Source organism: Xyrauchen texanus, chromosome 36 (genome assembly GCF_025860055.1).
Source record: "Xyrauchen texanus isolate HMW12.3.18 chromosome 36, RBS_HiC_50CHRs, whole genome shotgun sequence".
In the NCBI taxonomy this organism is placed as follows: domain Eukaryota; kingdom Metazoa; phylum Chordata; class Actinopteri; order Cypriniformes; family Catostomidae; genus Xyrauchen; species Xyrauchen texanus.
Window position 1 is genome coordinate 2,776,219 of NC_068311.1, and position 21,409 is coordinate 2,797,627.

Consider the following 21,409-nt stretch of genomic DNA (forward strand, 5'->3'; position numbering starts at 1 on the left):
AGAGTGTGTGTGTGTGAGTGTGTGTGTTAGGGGGAGCGGTAGTGTAGCGGTTAGCGTGCTGCACTACGAACCTGGCAACCTGAGTTTGATTCCCGCTCATGGCCAACACCAGTGATGATTATCTGAACCAGTCCCGGGCCTCCCCTAGGTCGCATAAAATGAGTACCTGGTGCGGTGTGTAAAAACATCGCCACTGGGGGAGACAAAGGTGGTCGGGTGTGGTGCTGGCCACCCACCCCCTCGTGTACCGTTCCGGCCTTCACAGGTGCTCGCTAACAGCACTTGCCCCTACAGTCTGTTATGGCTAAATGGGGGATCTTTGTCTTTGTGTGTAAATATGTTATTTATGTGTGTGTAAATATGTTAACAAAGAAACTGCACCTGTCAATCTATTTCATGGGCTTTTTCATTTCTGTCCTCACTAAAATAAGCTTTACATGAAGTTTATGGTATTTCCTTATTTAGATATCTATATAAATATCCTTATTTAGCCATAAAGCCCTTTGGTTACATACATGTCAACTACAAACATCAGTACACTAAAGGAATGTCGAGGAATATGACAGACAGGAGAAAGTGAGAGACAAAGGAGAGCTGAGAGGAAGCGTTCTGGTAAAGCCCTAAAATTCCTTTCTTCCTGTAAAGCACATGTCCTCATTCGTCGTCTGGTGAGTAATGATGTAACCAGTGGTGTGTACTGTTGGTAAACACACCTTTGATTTCTTGGACGTCTAGGAGATTTGAAACTTCAGTATTGGAGAATGGAAACTAAAAAGATTGATTTGCTTATTAGTCGTGTTTGCCAAGTCTAACATCACAGCCACTGTTGTTTACACTTGGTGATTTCTTATAGTGCAATGTTTGTGCTTGAGACATGAATGATACCTCAAATCACATGGCCTGTTGAGAAGTGTGAGCCTCTTGCGCAGTATGTTGGGTGTGTTTCAGTCTTAGTCACCATTCACTTTCATTGCATTTTTTCCCCATACAATAAAAAGTGAATGGCAGCCAACATTTTATCACTGGAACACAGGACTCTTGAGCATTTGGAGTGACTTCTTAATTCCTGCCAAAATACAGGACGTCCCGGCTACCGTTGGGGATCTCGGGGTACACACAGAAACCGGACCGGGAGATTATTTTGGCAAAAATAACAACAAATCGTTCAAATTCTGGCGACTTTGAGCAAAGCATTTTAAAATGTTCTTAAGCTGTCCGAACGAACTGGTCAAGTAAGTTCTGATCCTAAACTGATTCAAATGATTCATTGCGGGAGTGAGCTGTCCGAACAAAACAGTCTGAATCGATTCACGATATAGACTGATTCATTCGGAGCTGAATCATTTGGAGCGGTTTCTCATTCAGTGAATCAGAACCACGTACCTGTATCGCTAAACAGTTTTGCTAACCTGTCGAAATGAATCATTTCTCGAGTCAGCTGTTCGAACAAATCAGCCTGAATCCTTTCACGATTCAGTCCGATTCGTCTGGATAGCTCACGCACTGAATCATTTGGGGCGGTTTCTCACTCAGTGAATCAGAACCACTTACCTGTATCGCTAAACAGTTTTGCTAACCCGTTTGGCTAGTTCACCTAAAAGAATCAACTCAAAAGAACGATTCATTCGCAAATTGCTGGTTCTGATTCTAAACTGCATGAGAAACGATTCATTGCACTAATGAGCTGTCCGAACGCAACTCACTCATGCACTGAATCATTTGGAGCAGTTTCTCACTCAGTAAAACAGCTTTGCTAACCTATTTGGCCACCATTTGGTGAATGGTGACTGAGACTGTAATTCTGCATTCAGTGGAAGAAAGTCATACGGGTTTGGAACTACATGAGGGTGATTAAATGACTGAATTTACCTTTTGCGTGAGAACCACCTTATGCAGGTCAGAAACGCAAAACAAACAAGTTACACTATGTAAAACATCTTTCTACTAATCATGTGACCACGCTCTGCCTCTGTATTTTTGGTAAACACACCTTTGTTTTCCTGGATGTCTGGGAGATTTGAAACTTGATAATCAGAGAAGGGAAACTTTAAAGATTGATTTGCTTATTATTTGTGTTTGCTTAATATAACAGTTAGTGACTTCTTGTCGTGCAATGTTTGTGTTATGAATGATACCTCAAATCATGTGGCCTGTTGAGGTGAAGTGTGCTGTTACTGTTTTAGTAAGTCTTAGTCACCATTCACTTTCATATCATCTTTTTTTCCCTCCATACAATAAAAGTGAATGGCAGGTAGTGTTGCTAACTTTTCGTCAATCGAATATGGGACACTTGAGCATTTTAAGCATAATATAATTAAATAATCACCAAAACTATTTCAATCGTTTGTGATGTGTTTGTGCTGATTTTTGCCTCGAAAATGAACATTTGTGCTGGTTTATGTTTATGTTTAGTGTTTGAGACATTAAGCATTCTATTTTGGGCTGCGTGACGTCACTCTCCACCCCATCTCGCTCAAATCGATTTAACCCCGGTACTGCTCGTTTGTGCTAGGTTTGTGTCGGTTTATGCCGTTAAAACAAGCGTTGTAACTATTTCCCTTCCTTAGATATAGCAAGAAAGTTTTCGGGAGTGGTTACGTCATTCTCCAACCCCCCCCCCATGTTGTCCGAATCGTTCCAAACCGGTGTCATTCGTTTGTGCTCGATTTGTGCTGTTGAAAGGAACAATATAACTAATTCCATTACACAGAAATAACCAAATGAGCTCCCGGATTTGTGACGTCAGTCGTGGGTTTACCTCATCTCGTCCAATGCGCTCATTTTCTGACTCGTTTGTTTGTGCTCGCCCGTTTTTGAATATTGACAGTTTGATCATTGCAGTAACTTCAAGCGTCAAATCCAAATCACATATGCCCTGTATTTGTGAGTGCGGTAAAGTTTGATTTATATTTGACATTCCTTTGACATTCGCAACTGAAGAAAATAAATAAATGTCTCAAAAGAACGATTCATTGCGAATCTTTTTTTTTTTTTTTTAAAGCTTTTTTTTTATTATTATTACATATCACAAAGCATAAAAGCAATACAGATAAACATGAAAAAACAATAAAAAAGACAAAAAGACAAAGATACACAAATACAAATAATTTCAGGCATCGCTAACACTTATTCTAAACTGCCTGAGAAACCACACCAAATGATTCATTGCGCGAGTGAGCTGTCCAAACGAATCCGTTGCTGAATCGATTCGCGATTTAGTCCAATTCGTTTGGACAGCTCATGCACTGAATCATTTGTAGTGGTTTTTACTCAGTAAAACAGTAATGCTAACTGTCTGAATCGATTCGCAAACAGTCTGCTTTGTTCAGACAGTTCACTCACGCACTGAATCATATTGATTCACTAACCCATAAGGCCAATTCACTAAAAAAGAACCGACTCAAAAGAATGATTCATTCGTGAATCGGGCATTGCTAGTTCTGATTCTAAACTCTGTGAGAAACTGCTACAAATGATTCATTACGTGAGTGATCTGTCCAAACGAAGCGATCTGAATCAATCTGCAGTTAAGAATCGATTCATGATTGTATCTTATTCGTTCGGACGGCTCACTGAATTGGAGCGGTTTCTCACATTCAGTAAACCAGAATCGCTAAACAGTTTTGCTAACACGTTCAGCCAATTCATTGAAAAACAAAACAAAAGAATGATTCATTACTGAGTCGGGCATCGCCACTTTTGATTCTAAACTGTGTCAGAAACCACACCAAATGATTAATTGCGCAAGTGAGCTGTCCAAACGAACCGGTCTGAATTGATTTGCCGAATCAATTCGCGATTTATTCAATTATGTTTATATACAATTATGCTATGCTTGGCCAATTTACTAAAAAAGAACCGACTCCAAAGAATGATTCATTCGCGAATCGGGCATTGCTAGTTCTGTGAGAAACCGCTATAAATGATTAATTGCGCGAGTGATCTGTCCAAACGAAGCGATCTGAATCAATCTGCAGTTAAGAATCGATTCACAATTTAATTTTATTCATTCGGACGTCTTGCTCATGCACTGAATTTGAGCGGTTTCTTAAAACAGTATTGCTAACCCGTAATGCTAAACAGTATTGCTAACCCATTTGGCTAATTCATGTAAGTAAGGATTCAAAAGAATGATTCATTAACAAATCGGGCATCACTAGTGATTCTAAACTGTGTGAGAGACTGTTCCAAATGATTCATTGCGTGAGTGAACTATCCGAAAGAAACGGTCTGAACTGATTCACGATTCAATCTTATTCGTTCAGATGGCTCACTCACACACTGAATTGGAGCGGTTTCTCACATTCAGTGAAACAGAATCGCTAAACAGTTTTGCTAACCCGTTTGGCCAATTCATGTAAGTACGGATTCAAAAGAACGATTCATTTCTGAGTCGGGCAACAGCACTTCTGATTCTAAACTGCGTGAGAAACCACACCAAATGATTAATTGCACAAGTGAGTTGACCAAACGAACCGGTCTGAATTGATTTGCCGAATCGATTCGCAATTTAGTCCAATTCGTTTGGACAGCTCGTGCACTGAATCATTTGTAGCGGTTTTCACTCAGTAAAACATTAATGTTAACCTGTATCGCTAAACAATTTTGCTATGCTTGGCCAATTTACTAAAAAAGAACCGACTCAAAAGAGTGATTCATTCGCGAATCGGGCATTGCTAACTCTGTGAGAAACCGCTACAAATGATTAATTGCGCGAGTGATCTGTCCAAATGAACCAGTCTGAAAACAGTAATGCTAACCTGTATCGCTAAACAATTTTGCTATGCTTGGCCAATTTACTAAAAAAGAACCGACTCAAAAGAATGATTCATTCGAGAATCGGCATTGCTAGTTCTGATTCTAAACTCTGTGAGAAACCGCTACAAATGATTCATTGCGCGAGTGATCTGTCCAAATGAACCAGTCTGAAAACAGTAATGCTAACCTGTATCGCTAAACAATTTTGCTATGCTTGGCCAATTTACTAAAAAAGAACCGACTCATAAGAATGATTCATTTGCGAATCGGCATTGCTAGTTCTGATTCTAAACTCTGTGAGAAACCGCTACAAATGATTCATTGCGCGAGTGATCTGTCCAAACGAACCAGTCTGAAAACAGTAATGCTAACCTGTATCGCTAAACAATTTTGCTATGCTTGGCTAATTTAATAAAAAAGAACCGACTCAAAAGAATGATTCATTCGCGAATCGGGCATTGCTAACTCTGTGAGAAACCGCTACAAATGATTCATTGCGCGAGTGATCTGTCCAAACGAACCAGTCTGAAAACAGTAATGCTAACCTGTATCGCTAAACAATTTTGCTACGCTTGGCCAATTCACTAAAAAAGAACCGACTCAAAAGAGTGATTCATTCGCGAATCGGGCATTGCTAACTCTGTGAGAAACCGCTACAAATGATTCATTGCGCGAGTGATCTGTCCAAACGAAGCGATCTGAATCGTTTCGCAATTCAGTCGTTTACGCAGTGAACTGGAGCGGTTTCTCACTCAGTAAAACAGTATCGCTAACCCATGTGGCGAAAACGTTTCGTAAACCCGCTTGGCCAATTCGCTGAAAAGAACCGAATCAAAAGAATGTCAGATTTGCAAACGAATCATGGCTACTTCTGATTCTAAACTGCCCTTAGAAAGTCACATGGGTTTGGAGTAACATGAGGGTGATTAAATGACCGAAATTCAATTTCAGGTTGAACTTGAGACACATTACAAATGCCCAGTTGAGTAGAAATCCTTATGCAGGTCAGAAACTCAAAACAAAGAAGCTGCTGTATGTAAAACACCTTACAGAGACACACTCTACGTTCAATAGGAAAATAGCATGCATTTATGTGTTGCATTGGAGTTAATTAAATATGTTCCTGTAGCAACATCAATGCATGTCACATTCCTGTCCTCGCTTCCGTGTAGCCAAGACAAGAAGACCACGAGAAACTGACAAGCCGAAACTGGTCATGCATCTAAAAATGGTCCTATACGAACGAAAAACCCCCACACGAGATCTTTGCAATCTCGACCGATTCTTCTAGACAGCAATGAGACTAAACAGAGAGTGAATGGACACTCATCAGCACTTCTGTTGAGAAAAGACCCCAGGTATCCTCGCAAGTGCCTCTCTTTTACCATGTCAGAAGAGATCACAGCAACGTCTCAGATTCGCCAAGTCTGCAATGGAAAGTCAAAGCTCTCGGACAAGTTTTATCCAAATGAGCTGTGAACACAACACATTCCTGTATACAGCCAGCTCTGGTCTTTCTTAAGGCTTCACATGCACTGATGCATTACAGAAATGTCTAATGCATTGAAGTTGTATTAACCCTTCTGGATCTCACAGACACAGAAAACCCTTTAGAAAGTGATTCGGTAACCCGAATCCCCCGAGCAGAACCCGAGCAGAACCTTCAGCAATGGTGCATGTGTGCTCTGAAATATGAGTTTACACAGTTAGTAAAAACACTTCCTCATTCTCTCTCTCTCTCTCTCTCTCTCTCTCTCTCTGTGTGTGTGTGTGTGTGTGTCAGATAAAGAAACTGAGCATACACATGATTTCATTTCGACTGCACTGAGCCAGAGGGGAAACATCTGAAGCTTTGGTAAGGACTCTAATTTTTGGCTTTCTCCTGAAACACCATTTCAGTTCCAGATGTGTCCTGTTCCAAAGCAGTTTAGCCATCTAGTTTACTCACACTAGTTAGCTTAGTCCATTACGCTTCTCTTTAGCTGAGCAGTTTAGGTTCATTTACAGTCGGTCGGTTGAGCGGTGCAGTGTAAAGGCGTGCCTTTTGGGAATTCCCTCTCTCTCGGTATCGATATGACGGCTGATGATGTCACTTTTGTTCCCCTCTATTTTCCCAGTGTAAGTGTGATTTTCCTGTTTGAGAGCCAGGACTCATGAAGCACTGATGAAGACATGAAGGGTCCAGTCTTCTCTCTGTAAGTATTACTGCTGTTCAACAGTCCGCATGACTTTAACACGGCACTGATTCTGCTCTATCACAGATATGAGCATCTGTGTGTGAGAGAACATGTGTGTCAGTCATTGATGGGTCACATATCTCATTTATCAGGAGGGAACTACAAGAGCAATGCTAATCTTATGTGTGATAAATCTCAAGCTTTATTTATACGTTTAGCTCTGTGTAGAATGACAGCCCAAGAGCTCCAGGAAATCATTGAAGCTCTGTCTTTTTCTTCCTGCTTGTGCTTTTGTTGTGCTCATTTATTGTAGTTTTGTTTTGACTGTGAGCTCCTGTTGGTAAGATCAGTGAAATGTTGTTCCCGATAGTTCCATTTGTATCTAACGGAGCAAAACTTGTGATTGGAACAGCGTGAGCTTGAGTCAATAATGACAGGATTTTAGATTTTGGGGTGAACTATCCCCTTGAACAGGTGCTTTCATGGCTGTGGACAGAACTGTCTTGACTGTGAAGGATTTCCGTCCAACTAATGGCACAAATGGCTACAACGGCGCTCACGTTTCACTTCAACATTTAGCTTTGTTGACGTTGCTTGCGTTGCTGTTTAATAATGCTACATCCTCATTATCCATGAATAAGAAGAAAACAAAACCGCATAATCAATTGACGCAAATGCAACACATGATGTCTACTCCAGCAAACCCATTTAAACCCTTAAAATACTGATAGAGGAAGTGGAATTTGTTCGGTTTGCCTCCAAGTTGCCATTAAGACTTCAGGTCAAGAATTCGACAATAAGTAGTGTGTTGTTTTGTGATGAGGTGGTCTGATGTTGCAGTTTTGAAGCTGCCGTTTCCCATTAAATCACTGTGATGTGAGTCATGGGGAATTCATAAGGCTGTGTTTATTGTGGATAATTGACAAGAAATACTTTTGGAGATGTGACATGTCTTGCGGCAGGGCTGGACTGGTAATCGGGCATACCGGGCATTTTCCCGGTGGGCCGACGCACTTTGGGGCCGATCGGGTAGCGGACTGGCTATCGGAAGACCCGGGCGGGCCATTGGGATGAAATGAGCCGCCATGTTATGCAGAATGGGTCGCTATATGCCTAAGTGGGCAGCGATATGCAGAAAAGCCCCATTGCCCCCATCCCCACCCCCCCGCTCAACAACTTTTGGGCCAGTCTCTAGGTAAATTCCCAGGCCGATTTCTCTTCCCAGTCCAGCCCTGTCAATCTAAAACCATTTTAAAGTATATATCATGCATGCAACGTGCTCAAAGTTTCTACTTTTCAACATCTGTCATCACAGGACCATTTAAAACGTAAATCTTTTACGTTCATGTCACTTTTAACCTACAATCTTGATGTCAATGGACAAGTTGTGCATAAGCTACTCGTATGCTAATTCACATGATTATGAACGCATATGTTTGTGCATTGTCTAACTCTTGCTTTATGTTGTGTTTGTGTTGTCAGGTTGCCACTTGTCATGACCTCAGTGCTGCTAACCGCATCACCTGGTAAGAATGACCTCACACGACCTCTGACTTTTGACCCCTTGACCACTCTTATGATGAATGCAAAAATATGGTATAAATGGTCAATAAGTAAAACAGGCAAGAAATAATCACTTATTGGATTTCTAGTGTCGCAACCGTTTTGTTTCTGAGGATTAGAAAAGATGACATCATCAGTCATCGTTCTTTTTAAACGTAGAGAATCAAATACAACGTTTATATTCACGCGTTTTTAGTTTGTGGGAATCGAACGAATCGAATGCAATGTTTTACATGCATGACTGGAGGTCTTACGTTAAGTTGTAGGTGGTGGGAATGCACCTCCAAACCAAAAATGGAATAAGAACTAGGAAGTAAAACTCTGACAGTAAGACAATAACTTCTAGTGCCACTGATATAAGTCATACGGGATGACCCCTAATGAAACTAACTTACTAATCATCAGTTATCCTAACCCTCGCAATAGAAACATTTTAGCATTGTTTGAATGAAACAACAGCATTTATGGTGTGTGTATAATGCTAATATAATGCAGCAGTTTGGTCTCCTTATATTGATGTTGTTTATCAAGCCTTAAGACATTTGTGATTACAGAGGATTGTTGCTGTTACACTATAGTATAATAGTGGACTATTATAGTATACAACCAAACGCAAAGAGTAGCTGTATGATGCACAGTTTGGGAAGTTACTTTTAAACTGTAACTTTTAAAACTATTTAAAAAAAGTAGTTAGCTACATTACAAGTTGCTAACCAAAAGTAGCTAACAATATGGTTCTGTTCATTAACATTAGTACATGCATTCCTATATTTACTGTACATTATCACAAGTTCATCCAAAAGCTGAAAATGTTGCTTTCAGAGGCTTTATATGGAGTTAGGATGAAAATAAGGTGCATTTCATACAGTTCTGAGACCAGTGCAGACAGACAGCACACTGGAGGTTAAGTCGTTCACTAAATAGGGAGCAAGGGAGCATCCTATAGGTCTCTATGCAGTCAAGTGCGTTCACCCCTAAAATCTGATCATAAGTTCAGTTTCAGGCTGCAGATGATGTTTGGATCACTCAACATGGTTGACAGTGATTGGACGATGCTGGACGTTACTTTAAATCAGAATTAATTATGCTAATTAATGATGTAATGTCTGTAACATGAAACACTCATGAAAACATCATAAACAATTTGAATTAAAATAAAATCTGACTTTCTATAGCTTGGTATTATTTAAAATGTCTCAACTTAGTCTCGCTGTCCACATATGTGGACGTCAATTAAATGAATAAATAAATAATAATGATATATATAGTGATAAACAGCAGCAATTAACGAAATATTTCACTTCATTTAAAAAAGATGGCAAAGTTCCTTTAAAGCTGAGCGGGGCTCAAGTGAATCAGTGAATCGTTCAATGAGTTCATTTAAATGAACCTTCTGAACGAACTGACTCACCTAAAGAATTCCCAATGCTAAATATGATCGTAAGTGAATCGTTTATTTGAACCAATTCGTTCACATGAACCGATTCACTTAAATTATTCTAATTTCCCAGCGCTACATGAGAGAGAGAGAGAGAGAGAGGGGTTTAGGTGAGTGCAGGAGCGGACTGGCCATAGGGAGAACCGGGACTTATCCCGATGGGCTGGCCGCGTAACGGGGCAGAACGGACGGCGATAAGCTGAAATGTGCCAAAAAACGGGGCTGCAATATGCAGAAAAGTTCAACAACAACCCCCCCCCCATATGCTCAACAACTTCTGGCCCAACAACATATTTTATTACCTCGTTAATGGAAAACTACACTATTGTGGAATTAGTTGAACTACTGTTACGCTACAGAGACTCGCTACTTTTTGTTAGTGACTCCCGCCCCAACACTAATCACCATCTTCTGAAATCTGAACTGTTTTATTGTTGTTTGTTTGGCCAGGTGACGGCAGCACAGTGTCTCCAGTGAGGAACTTCTCAGCCGTTTTGGGTCAAAGCGTGACATTACGATGCCCAGGAAAACCCGGCGTCCATATTACACGTTTGTACATACAGACAAAACATACACATGCTTTCATCAATGGGTTTGATGTCCAGTTTGAGCTTGATGTGCCGCATGAGTACCTGAACAGAACCAAAGTTAACAAAACGGACCTCAGCATGAGGATGAGCAACATCACTGTTTCAGATGAAGGATCATACACGTGCATCATATTTTTCTCAGGAGACAAAGAGTCGTTTGACATCAACCTCAAAGTCACAGGTATGACAAACAAGTTTTTGAACTGGCTCTTTTTCATGAATTAGAAGTTTAACTGAATTGCCGAATGTTGAGTGGAATTTTAATTGGAACAGGAGGAATTTACTGAATTACAAATCAATCAATTTCAAGAGAAATGTCATTAGTTGAATAACGAATAGACATAATTACCTCATTTATTTTCACTAATAACTATGCATATTTATTCACTAATATGTTGAATACATTTTTTTCTCTAAAATCATAATATATATATATATAAATATACATAATATTAAATCATAATATATATATAAATATCTATAATATTAAATCATTATATATATATATATATATATATATATATATATATATATATATATATATATATATATACATAATATTAAATCATAATATATATAAATATATATAATATTAAATCATAATATATATATAAATATCTATAATATTAAATCATTATATATATATATATATATATATATATATATATATATATATATATATATATATATATATATATATATATATACATAATATTAAATCATAATATATATAAATATATATAATATTAAATCATAATATATATATAAATATCTCTAATATTAAATCATAATATATATATAAATATCTATAATATTAAATCATTATATATATATATATATATATATATATATATATATATTATATATATATATATATATACATAATATTAAATCATAATATATATAAATATATATAATATTAAATCATAATATATATATAAATATCTATAATATTAAATCATTATATATATATATATATATATATATATATATATATATATATATACATAATATTAAATCATAATATATATAAATATATATAATATTAAATCATAATATATATATAAATATCTATAATATTAAATCATTATATATATATATATATATATATATATATATATATATATATATATATATATATACATAATATTAAATCATAATATATATAAATATATATAATATTAAATCATAATATATATATAAATATCTATAATATTAAATCATTATATATATATATAAATATCTATAATATTAAATCATTATATATATATTATGATTTAATATTATATATATTCATATATATATATATATATATATATATATATATATATAATGATTTAATATTATAGATATTTATATATATATTATGATTTAATATTATATATATTTATATATATTATGATTTAATATTATGTATATTTATGTATATTATGATTTAATATTATGTATATTTATATATATTATGATTTAATATTATGTATATTTATATATATTATGATTTAATATTATGTATATATATATATATATATATATATATATATATATATATATATATATATATATATATATATATATATATATAATGATTTAATATTATTTATATTTATATATATTATGATTTAATATTATATTTATGTGTGTATATATATATATAAAATATTGTCATATGTTTTATCTGATTAGACATACTTGTTCTCAAAAAACTTTATGAGAATAAATATTGACATATTGAATGTATTGATTATATGATATATTTAATAAATTAGAACATTAAGAGAAATTAATCTTTCTTACGCCAAGGTTCATTATATGAAAGTTAATATATATAAACATGGTAACACACTGAAAAAAACGACAATGAGAGAAGTTTCTCTGAATTTCAATCTTAAATTCAAATTTAATTTAGAATTCTAATTTAGAATTTCTACCAAGATTCCATTTATTCTCTATTGAGTTCTGAAGGGTTCATAACCCTGTTGTGAGTGCATGATTATCTACAAGACGAATTCCCCAATGACTGTGAAATAGTCATTATTATATATGCCTAATGTATATATTTACATGTGCGTATGTGCATGCACATCTGTTAGTTCATGTGCGTATTTATGTCTATCTGTGGGTGTATGTTCTTGTTGGAAACTCTCTGCTGACTAAGGCTTTGCGATATCTTTACTGACGTGGTTTAATATATTTTTGTGGAAGTGAAAAAGAGTGGGGGGGGGGAACTCTCCGGACCTCAGAAATGTCACTGTATTCCACTGTTCCCTCCTTTTACAGCTGAGTACAGCGTTCCCACTGTGAAGGCAGAATGTGATGAACGTATCCACCGCAATGGCTCTGCGACTGGTGGGAAGATCTGTCAATTAAGCTGCTCGTCGACTGGGGGTTACCCTCAGAGTAGGGTGGAATGGCCGGAGCTTCATCAAAGTCTGATACAAATCATCAACAACGGGAGTTCTAAAGATCCACATTACAAAACATGGACCATCAACCAAACCATCACGTACTCCTGCGACCAACCCACCAATGTTAGCTGTTCCATAGGAGGCATTGTTTCCCATCCAATTACCATATGTAAGTGTGTTCGATTGTGTCTTTCAAGGAATAACTCACCCAAAAATTACAACTCTGTCATTATTTACTCACCGTCTATTCTTTTGTTTGTTCTTGTTGAACACAAGAGGGGAAGAGGTTAATCTTCACGCAGCTCTTTGCTATTAAATTACTCTCATACCGTAAAATATGGGATCATCCCATATTTAAAGATAAAATGATATGTCCCTTATCTAATCAACATGGGAACTGTCCCGTATTTAAGCTGCCCCCCCCATCAACAAGTCTAGAGAGGGTGTCCCGTAATTTATTTCTTATTTATTTTTTTATGTATCCCCTTTTCTCCCAATTTGGAATGCCCAATTCCCACTACTTAGTAGGTCCTCGTGGTGGCGCGGTTACTCACCTCAATCCGGGTGGCGGAGGATGAGTCTCAGTTGTCTCCGCTTCTGAGACCGTCAATCCGCGCATCTGATCACGTGACTCGTTGTGCATGACACCGCGGAGACTCACGGCATGTGGAGGCTCATGCTACTCTCCACGATCCACACACAACTCAACACACGCCCCATTGAGAGAACCACTAATCACCACCACGAGGAGGTTACCCCATGTGACCCTACCCTCCCTAGCAACCGGGCCAATTTGGTTGCTTAGGAGACCTGGCTGGACTCACTCAGCACACCCTAGATTCAAACTCATGACTTCAGGTGTGACAATCAAAAAACATTTGCAAAATATGCAAATAAAGGCGAGTATAAAACCGAGGCTTCTCTAAAAGAGAGACCTGTTTTTAGTACTAAAAGCAGTACCTACTGTACTCTCCTTCCTCAACATTGGTGGCCAGAGCATATTACGCTCAAGCAACGCTAACAAATATACCTGGCCATGCAAGTAGGTATAGCTGCAGGCCGGAGACCTCCAAATGGGGGCGGGGTTACTTCAAAAGGCGGTTGCACCAAGGTTAGGGTCTCCCTTTATCTTTAATGGTGATTTGGATTTCACGCCCCTTTTTACATTACATTTACATTTATGCATTTGGCAGACGCTTTTATCCAAAGCGACTTACAGTGCACTTATTACTGGGACAATCCCCCCGGAACAACCTGGAGTTAAGTGCCTTACTCAAGGACACAATGGTGGTGGCTGTGGGGATCGAACCAGCGACCTTCTGATTACCAGTTATGTGCTTTGGCCCACTACGCCAACACCACTCCATATTTGGAGCAATGCCTGCAGCTATATCCTTCACTGGCCATATGCTCCAAACACTCGTCATCCACCCCCCCCAGAGAGAGAGTTAAATTTTATCCTAAATAAAATCAACCCACACCTCCCCATTTTTAAACAAAAAATAATTGAATAAATACATAAAAATGAGAGATAAATGAGAGTTACAACACAAATAAATAGGACAGATAAAAATATTTGCACAATACAATTACCCCAATAAATATTGAGTAGAATAACACAGATAATATATATATATATATATACATTGATTTGAATTTAAAATTAATAAGAGATTACGTGTTGTATACCAGGTTTTTAAGGTAAAATTTTAACTCTTAAGTTGCAATTGTAGCTGAAATATATATTCAATATATTCTATAGATATTTTGCCATTTCAGATCACATTCGAAACCTCTATGCTAAACAATCGGATAATTACCAAAATATTCAATGCATCACAGAAACCCCCCTAAACTGCTGTTGTATGGGAAATGAGCTGTGTAAAAAAACATTAGAAAATTCCCACTTTGTATTCCACTGAAATAAATAACAGCACACGCGGAATGACATGATTTTGTGAGCACAAAATGACAGAATTGTCCGTTTGGATGAATTATTCCTTTCATTCCTTTTCATTGTGTATCTTCAGGAAAAGTTCATTTTGATGGGATGTTCATGACTGTAGCTGTTGTGTTCTTGTAGGTCAAGCGGATTCATTTCCTCTTAGGGTGATTGCTGCGACTGTTGTCGTGGTGATTTTTGTCCTGAGTTTAATTCTTGGTTTGGTGTTAATGAAGTGCTATCAGAGGAGACCACGTCCCAGACCAGGTAAGCACAAATGTGATGTGGCCTCCAATGGTGGTTTGAGGGTCATTCCTGTAATTCGGTGCCTTTATTTATAGCCTGATTGCAGGGGCGTTTCTAGAGACTCTGGGGTTCCCAGACAGAAAGGGCCTTTTCCTCTTCCTCTTCCTTTCGTTTCTTTTTAATAAGCCCGGACGGGTAAATCCGCTTCATGGTCCATCATTTAATTGCCGCTCTGAAACTTTGAAACTTTTGACAGCAAGCTCGTAGCATGGAGGGGGGTCCTTTAGGGGAGCTCCGGACATGTCATTGCAGAGTCTTTTACCATCAAATAATTTAAGGGGGTTCCATGTTGTCGTTGCTGTGGTCCAATGTAATCTGCCGTCCTTCAGGGGGCCCCCTTCCAGCTTGGGGCCCCAAGCAATTCCCTGGTTTTCCTACCCCGTTGCAACGTCTCTGCCTGAATTTTAATAGGCTTGTTAAAAATGATCTCAGACGTCAAAGTGCCGCTTTCACAACTGCAACGTTCATTAATGCCGTTTTTTCAGCATTAACGTGAGAACGACACGGAATGACAATTAAATATGACATGTTCTTAGAATGCCGTATGCCGATGGTTTTAATTTGGCCAATAATAGGCCGGGTGGCGGAGGACGAATCTCAGTTGTCTCCGCGTCTGAGACCGTCAACCCACGCATTTTATCACGTGGCTTGTTGAGCGCGTTACCGCAGAGACCTAGCACGTGCGGAGGCTTAACGCTATTCTCCACGGCATCCACGCACAACTTACCACACGTCCCACCGAGAGTGAGAACCACATTATAGCGACCACGAGGAGGTTACCCCATGTGACTCTACCCAGAGGTGGACAGGGAAGAGAAATCGGCCCGGGATTGTACATAGCAACTGGCCCAAAGTTTGTTAAGGGGAGGGGGAGGTGGGGTCCAAAAGTTGTTTTCGCTGTCCTTTTCTGCTTATCGCGGCACCTTTTGTGGTCCGTTCTGCATAACGCGGCAGCTCATTTTAGTTTGGCATGTTTTGCGGCCGAACTACCGGTCCGCTTGGTTCTCCCGATGGCCAGTTCGCCCCTGATCGGCCCCAGTGTGCGTCGGCCCACCAGGAAAATGCCGGTATGCCAGATTAACAGTCCAGCTCTGCTGGGAAGAGAAATCGGCCTGGGATTTTGCATAGAAACTGTCCCAAAGGTCCAAAGAAAAGGCGCTGTCCTTTTCTGCATAACGCTGTCCCCTTCGTCTTATCACGGCCCATTTGGCCCATTTCGCGTCCGGCCCGGTTCTTCCAATGGCCAGTCCGCCCCTGATCGGCCCCAAACTGCGACGGCCCACCGGGAAAATGCCCGGTATGCCAGATTACCAATCCAGCCCTGAATCTACCCTCCCTAGCAACCGGGCCAATTTGGTTGCTTAGGAGACCTGGCTGGAGTCACTCAGCACGCCCTTGATTCGAACTCGCGACTCAATACTCGCCGAGCCACCCAGGCCTCTGGATTTCTAAATTTCTTGATAAACGTTTTTTATGTGTCCCTTCATTTATTGTCCACCCTGTAATGTCATGATATTGTGATCTTTAATTGAGTAATTACTGGAGAATCATTGTTTTAACAGACGAATTGATGCAAGTGCTTTTATCAAATGATAAGCTTCACATTTCTGCCTTTAAACCCTCTAAAAATTGGCCCCATTGACTTCCATTGTAACTGCCACACTGTAACCTCCATTTTTGCTTTTTTTAAAGAAAAGGAGGTAATCAGCATTATGCCACCTGGTGGTGGACGTCTGAATTATTGAAGTTGTTTAGCTTGACCGATATGACTTTTAAAAACGTTAACATGTCCCATTAATGATCAACCATAAAGATACTTATAAAATGATGTTTCAAAGCCGAAATGCCACCGAATTGTTCGAACGACCCTTGAATGATTGTATCATTGTCCACCTTTGAATGAACCATCTTTGATGTTGATACCAGGTGTAATCGGGCAGTAGACGCCATATTTTAATCTCTCTCTCTCTCTACAGAGGATCCTGCGCTTGAAGTCCCATTAGCGTAGGTATCTTCTTACTATATTCTCATATCACCTAATATATCAAATTAAGTGACAGTGCGTCTTGTCGACGCAACGAATAACCAACGGCATTCCTGTATTTCTAATCAGCGACTGCCATTCGCAGCCTCAGAACAGCTGAGATGTGACAACTCAATGTTGAGAAACAAATGAACTGATTTTCCGTCATTCTGCCAATGCGGAGGTGCCTACAACGCCACCCAGAGCTCGGGTGGAAGAGGGGCATGCTGTACCCGCAGCGAGGAGGCAGTTTGTGTGACTTTAAAAAAACTGGCCATTGCACCAGCCCTTTACCAGCGGACACCTGCGGAGAACACTGAAGGACACGCTGGTGCAAATGTCCCCACCTTTTCATAATTATTTATTTGGCAGAGCAGGTATTTTCCAAAGCATGCAGAAGTGACAGACTGTCTGGGTACAATATGTTGGATGTGATCAAATCAGATTTTTTTAACGGTGCTTTCAAAGAAAAAATTGATTGAACTTCTCCAGATCAGTTCTCTCGATGTATGCGCCACATTATACAGCACATATAGGCTGTATGTGCCAAATTGTGCCACTTTGTTCCAAAGAAAGGGAATGTTTAAATTGAAAACCTTTCCAAATGCAGGGTCGGTTGATACGGTTATTCAAGTAACCAACATGGGTTTTAAAAGTGTTGTTTTTGTTGACTTTAGAGTATCATGTTGGAGCGGTAAAAGTGACACTGTTCATTTTGAAGGGACTCTTCATTTGCTTCTAGAAGCCAATTCATTGTGTAGTTATTAATGCTTTATTTTTCAAAGCTTGTTCTCAGCTAAAGCACAAAAACTGTATTCCTGTGAATAGAAACTCCCAACAGAAATTGCTCGACAAATGCTGCCAGATTTATTACACTCTTTTGCTGGTACATTGTCCTCATGTCTCACCGCTGTATACTAAATATGCATGTGGTGCATCGGTCTGTTTATGTGTACAGTAGTGACTCTTTTACTTTTCTTAAACCGTCTCAAAGTACTGACATTTATACAAACAGCTACTTTAGCATTCTAGATTATTTTGTGTTATAATTGTTCTCAGGGTGAGCGTTTTGGGATGTTTCATTTCTTATTCAAATGAAATCTGTTTCCTAATGGAAATGTCTAATGCACTTTGCTTTCTTACTGCTCGAAAATGTCCCTTTTGTTTACTCTGTAATTTATGAATAACTTATTTCTGTGTTTTCACAAAAAGAAGCTGAAATAAAGAAACAATTCTGATTGTGGTGTGATTTCATCATTAGTGACGTCAGGGACAGATTATGACTTGCAAAGGCCCATATCTCCAAGGGCCCCTCTCCAAAAGGGTGGTGGTGGGGGTTCGTTTTCATTGTGATGGGATCGCAAAACTGGACCACGCAACCTTAAAGCCTAGCCCCCCCGGCAGTCAAGAGCAGTGCTGGACTGGGAAGAGAAATCGGCCTGGGATATTACATGGCAACTGGCCCAATGATGTGGCCCACCATTTGGCAACCTGAGGGGGGCAAATTGATGTTCGTTGTTCATTTCTGCAAATCGTGGTGCTGTTTTGTGGTCCATATGCATCACGCGGCGGCTCATTGTTGCTTATCGCGGCACGTTTCGCAGCCGAACCACCGGCCCGCTCGGTTCTCACGATGGACAATACACCCCTGTTCGGCTCAAAAGCGCATCGGCCCACCGGGAAAATGCCCGGTATGCCAGATTACCAATCCAGCCCTGGTCAAGGGCCCCTGGGCACTGGCCCCATTGGCCCAGTCGGTTATCCATCCCTGAGTGCCGTGTGGTACAAAAGTCTGACACCATATTGAAAATCTGGGATTTTTAAACATTCAAAGTCAAGTAAAATTTAAGACTGTGCACTATAACTGGGATAATATTGCACATTGAATATGTTAAAGCGCGAACTTGAAAATATTAAGTACATTCTACATTCAAACGTAAAAATGTATACACTAGCTTATTCGTAAATATTATGTATGATTGTTATTTTTAAAATGTGTCATCATGTATTAATCCTAAAGTAGAATACCTAGTCATATTTATGTGCTTATTGAGTACATTTCACTGGTAAATAAAACAAGTACATTTTTACTTAACTTTTCAACCAGTCCGCCCATGATCGGCCCCAAAGTACACCGGCCCACCGGGAAAATGCCCGGTATGCCAGATTGCCAGTCCAGCCCTGGTATTAGGTCATAAAGTGAAGTCCATTTTATTTGGTTTTATACCATTAAGATTAACTTAGAAAAACGATGTGCAAAACAATACAAATTAAGTAAATATCACTCACAATCGAATTTTTTCAGTATATCTATTTCTTAGTGAGACACTTACAATGGAAGTCAATGGGGCCAATCTGTAAACGTTAAAATGTTTCACTGTTTCACTGTTTCAAAGGTATGGCCACAAAACGTAAATAATATGTGTTTTAACATGATTTTAGTGTGATAAAATAATTTACATACCTTTTCTGAGTAAAGTTATCCACTTTTATAATAAACCGCAATAAACTACTTGTATGATTCTGGTATAAACCTTAAACAAATGAAAAAAATAATGATTTAAGCAACTTCATAGCTCAAATAATACACAAGTTTTAACAGAAAAATTAATGTTAGGGCTTTAATAAAATTATGAGCTTAACATTTCTGCCTTTAAACCCTCCAAAATTTGGCCCCATTCAAAAAATTATACATTTTAATCTTTAAATCATTTGTTTGCGGTATAACCACCATGCCAGGAATGCTTAACTTGTATTGAACCTGGGATATTCCTTTAAGAAATTATTAAATTCAGTTATTTTCCCTCACATTATTATGTTGACAATATAATTTATACATATCAATGTGTTTTCACTAGCAAAGTCTCTCACTTTTTGACTCTTGTTAGTTTTGACCAAAAGAGGGAGCTCGAATTCCTTCATTAGCTGAAGTTAGCTAATTAGCACACAGCGACTTTTTAGCAGAGACGGGCCACTTCTATTTAAATGAATGGGAGAAATTGGAACGGTCAACGGATGTAGAAAGGAAGTCCCGCCTTACAGGTAAAAGAGCCAATCCCCTTTTTGATTCAGACCACCTGTCAATCAATTCACTAACTGAAAAATGCTCTTTGATCGTAATATTGACCAACCGTTTTGGGGATATCGGTCTTTTCCCATTCAAGTAGAAAGGAGCTACACTGGCATTACTGGAAATAGCCTCCCGAGTCCCAAAAATGGCCGACAGTGGACTGTCTTGCTGTAGAGCCTTTGATAAAGAGAAGTTTACCTGTGATTTACGGCTACAGAACCCTTTAAAGTGATTACATTGTATGTATATTGTATTTGATGTATGTTATTAGGGTGAATATGCGTAAAGTGGGACACTTAAATGTTCTGATACTATAGAATATACAACATATAGCCTACAGATTATTTTGATAATAATCTTAAAAAATATATATATATTTTCTGATAAACTTTCACATCATAAATCCTTATATGTAACATTTTCGAACATTAAAATAAACTTTTACTTTTCATAAGCTTAAGGTTTACCTCAGATTGCTATGTCATTGTTTTTCCCGCCTTTTTTCGTGAAACGAGTGCTGTGGCACTCCGAATTTAGGAACCCCTACGGTTAATTTTCACCTCTCAAAGATTAGTTCAGTTATTTTAACCATTTAATTGAATGCATATGGATATAGTGAGATCAAGCTTAACTGTTCACACAAGATGTTTGTTGCTAACTCCACAAGTTGTTCAATACAGTTGAGTTGTGGGAATTATTTGCGAAATGCGTTTTGCATTTCTATCCCTGCTGAACCATTCATCCAAACAAAATAGCTAAAACCATCCTTCACATGTTGGCTGGTTTTAACTGGTTTTGAGGTGTTTTTGAACACTTTTCAGCTGGTCAGGTTGGGAGACCATCTAAATCCAACCAGCTGACTGGTTTTAGCTGTTTTTGATAGTTTATTTTTTCAGCAAGGAAGTCTTTATTTATTATAATAATTAAGTTGTTGCTATTAAGATCATTTATGCTGTAGAGAGATTACAGCCCTGCTTTGTTGGTTGTTGTATGGTTTTCATGACCTTATTCACAGTGTCGCCATCTTTGATTTTTGACGGTAATGAAAACGAAGCTGTGAAGGACCTTCAATGGCATGCACTGTATAAAGCTATCAAAAAAGCTCCTGGATCACATCTCATTTTACACAACTCAAGT

General features: G+C 38.4%; 1 protein-coding gene across 2 annotated transcripts; it reads left to right on the top strand.

Annotated features, from left to right (window-relative positions):
• The first annotated feature begins 6,545 nt into the window (after positions 1–6,545).
• LOC127629581 (butyrophilin subfamily 1 member A1) lies at positions 6,546–18,426 on the top strand. 2 transcript variants are annotated; one of them, XM_052106681.1, is made up of 8 exons: positions 6,546–6,613; positions 6,876–6,953; positions 8,418–8,461; positions 10,387–10,707; positions 12,804–13,100; positions 15,015–15,140; positions 17,156–17,187; positions 17,293–18,426. In XM_052106681.1, the coding sequence occupies exons 2-7, from the start codon at positions 6,931–6,933 to the stop codon at positions 17,185–17,187; spliced, it is 843 nt and encodes a 280-aa protein (XP_051962641.1). In that variant the 5' UTR covers positions 6,546–6,613; positions 6,876–6,930; the 3' UTR covers positions 17,293–18,426. The 2 variants fall into 2 exon arrangements, with proteins under 2 accessions (XP_051962641.1, XP_051962640.1); XM_052106680.1 differs by having other exon boundaries at positions 17,156–17,183.
• Positions 18,427–21,409: the final 2,983 nt, after the last annotated feature.